At 51.0% G+C, this 6,000-nt stretch overlaps 1 protein-coding gene across 1 annotated transcript; it reads left to right on the forward strand.

Moving 5' to 3' along the window:
- Window positions 1–430: 430 nt before the first annotated feature.
- On the forward strand, window positions 431–1,402 carry LMXM_18_0580 (putative peroxisomal enoyl-coa hydratase; the record flags this gene model as incomplete). The annotated part of the gene is made up of 1 exon (XM_003874023.1): window positions 431–1,402. One exon carries the CDS (start codon window positions 431–433, stop codon window positions 1,400–1,402), a length of 972 nt encoding a protein of 323 aa, XP_003874072.1.
- Between the last annotated feature and the right edge of the window lie 4,598 nt (window positions 1,403–6,000).

Consider the following 6,000-nt stretch of genomic DNA (forward strand, 5'->3'; position numbering starts at 1 on the left):
CGAAGCAGCATCCTCTGCTTTGCTCCCTCGAAGTAGAAAAAAAACGGCGACCTGTGGATAGGGAAGAAAATGAAGAAGCGATTGTCCCTACATGTACTCGGGGAAGCGCTTCCCGATCCTACTCACATGACCTCAATATCCAACCTCGGTCTGTGTTTTTTTTTTTTTCGTGGGCTCATGAAGAACCCCTGCTTGGTCTGCTCTACGTCTTGAGGCTGCCTCAGCAAGTTTTCCCACTGTACGTTTACTCTTGGTAGATTGCTGCGAATCCTTGCACGATTCCATCTCTCTCTCAGGTGTACCGCGCCGCTTTGTTGCTTGTTGGTTTGTGTTTCGTTATTGTTGTTCGTGTGGCTGCATGTTGAGCGCACTACTTCCGGACATTTGCCGATTCTCGCTCTTTTAAAAAGGGAGTCAAACGTCACGCAATATGAAGGTGTGTTGCCGGCTGCTGTCTGCCTCAGAGGCAGCGTCGCTCATACGTCGCGTTGGGCCCTTTGCAGTGCACCGTGGTGAGACCAAAGGCGTCATTGAAATTCTCTCCGGCGACCCCAATCACCCCGTGAAGAAGCTCAACCTTCTTGGCCTCACCTATGCAGCCGCTCTCACAGAGCTTTCAGAGCTACTCTCAGAGGAGCTCAACGCTGAAGCCCGTGTCGCCATCTTCGCAGCACGTGACGGCTGCTCGTTTTCGGCCGGCATCGACTTGAAGGAACTCTCGGGAATGACGCCTCCTTCTGGCAGCGGCGCCGCTGCCGCCGTAGCAACTTCGACCGGCTCCAAAGCCCCTGCAATGCTTCTTCAGCACCAGCACCGTGTGGTGCGCGCTTTCCAAGATGGAATATCTTCGCTGGCGCGGTGCCGCATTCCCGTCATCGCTGCGATCGATGGCCATTGCATCGGTGGAGCTACATCGGTCGCCTCTGCGTGCGATGTGCGTTACACTACAACACGTGCAATCTTTTCTGTGAAGGAGGCAGCAGTGGGCCTTGCCGCGGACATTGGCGTGCTGCAGCGTCTTCCCGCCATTATTGGTGAGGGACGCACGCGCGAGCTTGCCTTTACATGCTGCGACTTCAGCGGTGAAGAGGCGAAAGCAATGGGCTTTGTCGAGGAAGTGTGTGCAGATTATCCAGCACTCCTCGCCCACGCGCGAAAGCGCGCCGCACAGATTGCTGCCAACTCGCCACTGGGAGTGCAGAACACAAAGCTGGTTCTGAATTGGGAACGGGAGCGCGCGGCCCAGACGTCACTCGAGTACCAAGCTGCCATCAACGCCTTTAGTCTGCACTGCAACGATATCCCAGAGGCAGCGCGTGCGTTTGCTGAGAAGCGGGCGCCCGTATTCACTGATTACATGGTAAACCCCAGAGGAGGCCTGCCGCATTCAAGTCAATCGTGACTGTAATGGCCGTGAGCAGTCCTCCTTTCGTGGTGGTTCCTGCGTGTATGCGTACCCCTGTTTCTTCACACACACACACACACGAACGAACTGGAGGCTTTCTTCCACGCCCCCTCTCCTCTCCTCTCCCTCCGTGTGACTTTTATCGCGCCTTTTATGTGTCTCTATGTATGTGTTGTAGCAGAGTTTTACCCTGCTCGAATTCTGGTTTCTGCTCCCTCTTCTGAATGCTAGCGTTTCTGTTTTATTATTATTATTTTGTTTGCTTGTCTCTGTCCTCCTGTGTTGCTGTTTATGTTTTCGCATTGTGTGCATGTATGTGTGTGTGCGTACGTGCGTGTGCGTGTGTCACTCCTCTGTGGCGGGCTCCTCCCAATCACACTTCTGCCGCCCCACCAGTATACTCTCCGGCCCCGCCAGCAGCTGGCGGGGCCCAGCGTCTTACTTCCTGCACTCCCTTTCTCTCGCGCCCCTCACGTCCTCTCCAAACGAAGTGGCACGCGGGAATGCGCTCCACTGACTGCCAGATGTTGGGCGTACTACCCAAAGCAGCAGAAAAAAAGAAAGGCAAAGAAAAACAGAACCACCGCCTAAAGCCCGGGTCCTTACTCCGACAAGTGATCACGATGCAACGGAGGGAGGGGAAGAGTACGAAATCGAGTGAAGGCCCTATGCTGGTCTCGTGCTCCCTCCCCTACCCCTCCCCCAGTTCCCAACCCAGAAATATTGTGCGCCGAAGAAGCAGGTAATTACTACCCTGTATTATTGTTTCCCCTGCATCCCTCTATAAGTACTCAGCGGACTTTGACGCAATGGCTCCTCGCCGTTTCTCGCTGCTGCTTACTCTCCCTCCATGCCTCCCTTTCGGCGGTATCGGTGCCATACATCTTTTTTTTCTTTTCCGGTGTCCTCGCCGACTCTCATAACTTTCACACGCTCGCTCTTCCCTCTTCCCCTCACCGGCTCCAACACACACACGCACGCATGCCTGCATCGTAACACCAATGCGTCACACACTCGCTCGATCGAAGATCTCCAGCAACTCTAGCTCGGCTCTCTCCTCTCTCTCTCTCCTAAGCAACGAAAAGAACGAAAAAGAAATCACGTTCCGCTCCAAAAGACCAAAGCAACAATAAAAAGCCCTTCGACAGCTGAACAGCCAAAAAAAAAAAACAGAAGAGACGCGAAGCCTTCATCAGCCCAAAGCACGTATCACTAGTAAAACCACCTACTGGTCCTTCTCTTTCCTGTTGTCATTGGTTTGTCTCGTCGTGGTTGTGGTTGTTGTGTATCTTTGTGTGCGCGTGTGTGCCTGTGTCCCACGCCCCCACCCCACCCCCCTCTCACGCATTATCGTGGTACCGGTGCTTTCACTCCTTTCTTTGGCTTTCGTTTATTTGTCGCACTCGATTATTTTCTACATACCTCTCTTTTCTGGCTTGGACGACCCCTCTTTTGCTTTTGGTGTTGTTTTCTGTTTTTTTTTGTTGTCGTCGTTGTCTTTCTCACTACATATCTCCCCCTCCCCCTTCCCCCACTCCCTTCGCATCAGCTTGTTGCTGCTGTTGCTGCTGCTGCTGCCCATCACCCACCCTTCTTTTAACAACTCTCTCTTTTCCCTAGCATTCTCCCCGTCTTCCTCCCCCTCGCTTCTCTACGAGACTTTCTCGGAGAAGAGCAAAGAAAAAGCAACAACGGCAATCCTATATCTTTTTTTTCTTGTTCTTCGTTCAGTTGCTTGTTTCTTGGGTTGGGATTCTACCCTTATCTACACCTCCCTCTCCCTCCCTCCCCCAGTTGCCTTCCTTCATCCTTTTTTGTTTTGTTTCTTTCGTCCCTCCCCGCACACATCTAGCCCTTCCCCTTTGTGTTCGTGTGTGTGTGGGTGGGTGCGTGGGTGCGTGTGTTGTGTTTCGCTCCTCTTCTCTTCCTCCCCTCTTTTGTTGTTTGTTTGCTTTCTTCGCTCATCTTTCATCTGATCTTTCTTTGTGCGTGCGTGTGTTGACCGTTCCTTTATTTTCTTGCTCACTTGACCTCCTTTCCTGCCTCCCCCCACTTTTTGTTTGACACCCCCTCCCATCTCCCCTCCCTCTTCCATCTCATCTACCCAACCATATCTGCCGTTTTCTTTTTTGACTTTTTTTGATTTTTTTTGTTTGGTTCTGTGTTCTGCCACCTGTGCTCTCCTCATCGAACACACTCTTTTTTTTGTTCTCTCGCAGATTCCTTTGTGTGTGTGTGCGTGTGCGTCTCTACTGTTTGTCTGTGTCCCAGAGAGTTTTTTTTCTTGTGCGTTTTTCTCTTTCTGCCTTTATTTCTTTTTTGTTTGTTTTTCGTTGTTGTCGTCGTTGTTTGCGTTGTGTACTCTCCGGTTTTTTCTTTTTTATTTTCGTTCGTTCCGTTTAGGTCTTACGTGTTTACGTTTTTTTCCCCTTCCCTTTTGTCGTGTTGTTTCCGGTTGTGTTGATTCCTCCACATACACACACACATACACACATACATACCTCCCCCTCCCTCTCTCTTGCGTGCGTGTGTGCGTGCCGGCGTGCGGGTGTGGTCTCTCTGCCTTCTCAGGCTCTTTTTTCTTGCTGTTATTATTGCTTTCCCTGAGCTACCTTTGACTGTGCGCCATTTTGTTTTGGCTCTTCTTTGTTGACCGACTGCCACTCCGAGAATCAGTCGTGTGCGTGTGTGCGTGTGTGTGTGTGTGTGCTTCTGTCCTCCCTTCCTATTTCGCAACTTTCTGTGTCAGTGCGTCTCTGTATTCGGACAGCAACGGAAACAAGGCGGATTGCCTGCACGACGAAAAAAAAAACGCACACACACAACGGAGAGAACAGGATATCACCGTGGGGGCAGCACGTAGGAAAAAGAAACAAAGTCGAGTAAGCAATAGGGCTAGTTGTTGATTGGCGCGCACACACGAAAAAAAAAAGACAGAAAACATACACGCCGCGAAAACAACAACGAAACTGAACGAGAGACCAGTGACAATAGACGGAGGAAACAAAAAAGGCATTTGAAAGCAAAGTGGGAGTGGCAGAAGAGTGGTGCCCGTGTTTATTTTTTATTCGTGTGTGTGTTTGTGTGTATGTGAGAGAGTCCGATTTCCTCTACGAGAAATTCTCGCTGCTTTCTGGCCCCTCTTCTGGTGGGCTCGTTGTGGTCTCCCTCCTCTTTCTACGTAGAAACGTCTTCCCACTCGCGTGTGGTTACGTTTTACTTGTCTTTCTGTCAATTTTTTTCTCCCGCTGTCTTACCTCTTCTTCAGGGACCAATAACGAAAAAAAAATTCTCAAAGAACCGAGAACGACTTTGTGTGTGAGTGAGTGAGTGCGTGCGTGCGTGTGTGTGTGTGTGTGTGTATGCTTTTTTCTTCCTGGGTTCTCGTCATTTTCTTGCTTCCGCTTTTTTCTGTGTGTTTCTATCTCTTGGTACGTGCGTATCTTCCTTCGAAGCCCTACTTCACCGCCTCCTCTCTTCTTCCTTGTCCCTCCCCCATCCCACCACTGCCTCGCCCTCGCTGCCCATCAGCGCGCGTGTCTCTGTGTCTGAGCGCTTTTTCATCTCCCACCTTTCTTTTTTTGCTAGTGCAGTCGAAAAAAAAAGGAAAGCGGAGGACAGACCTAAACGTGGCAGCGCTCGTGCTCCTCTGCTTTTTTTTTCTTTGCTACTGCTTATATCCATACAGACGTGTTTCCACGGAAGGAGAAGATATACCCTTTCCCCACCCGTTTCTCTCTCTCTGCTTCCTTCGGTGCTTACATTTTCGTCTTCCCTCTATTGTCGCTCTCCCTCGCGTGTCTGTGTGCCCCGTGTACGTGTGTTTGTGTTTCTGTTTTTGTTGCTTCTTTGCGCCGCCATCCACCACCACCCCCTACCCACCTCCGTTTGCCTGCTGCCTTTTTTTTTCTCTGTCCCTGCGGCGCTCGCTTGTCTTCTTGCCTGACCGAAGAAAAGACACGCGAAAAAGAAAAAAAAACGGTGTTGTTGTACTCTCTCTCTCCCTCTCTCTGTGTGTATGTGTGTGTGCATGTGTGCAGGTGATTCGCGCTGCGATTGCTTCTTACAGTCTCCTATCGGCTTGTGAACATTTGTTCGTCGTCGTCGTCGTCCATTCTCTTCCCTCGTTCACATTTTTTTTTCGCCTTTTCGCGTTTGCTTCTGACCCCCCCCCTTCCCTTTCCCTTGTGAAGGTGTGGCAAAAACAAGCAACGGTACAGAAACGCAACAACCACAAAAAAGAAAAGGAAGAAGGTGCGTATTCTCTCCTGCCTTGCCTCTTGCCTGGCTTGTGTGTATGTGTGGTGGAATTCCCTTTTTTTTTGTTGTTGTTGTTTTAACCTTGCATGGCCTAGCGTCATCATCTCTGTCTGTGTCTCTTCCCATTCACACCCTCCCCCACCACTACCACCACCACCCTCCCTCCCTCCCTCCCCAACCGCTCACCTGCCATCGCTGGCGGTGCTCTCCGTCCCCCTTCCCCCTCCTCCTCCTTCTCGCTCTTGTGGTGTTGTGTATTGGTTTTATGCTCAAGTGGTAGAACGACAGGGAACAGGAGACAAAAAGGGGAGGGAGGGAACTGCCGGGTGTGCGGG

Source organism: Leishmania mexicana, chromosome 18 (assembly GCF_000234665.1).
Source record: "Leishmania mexicana MHOM/GT/2001/U1103 complete genome, chromosome 18".
Taxonomy (NCBI): domain Eukaryota; phylum Euglenozoa; class Kinetoplastea; order Trypanosomatida; family Trypanosomatidae; genus Leishmania; species Leishmania mexicana.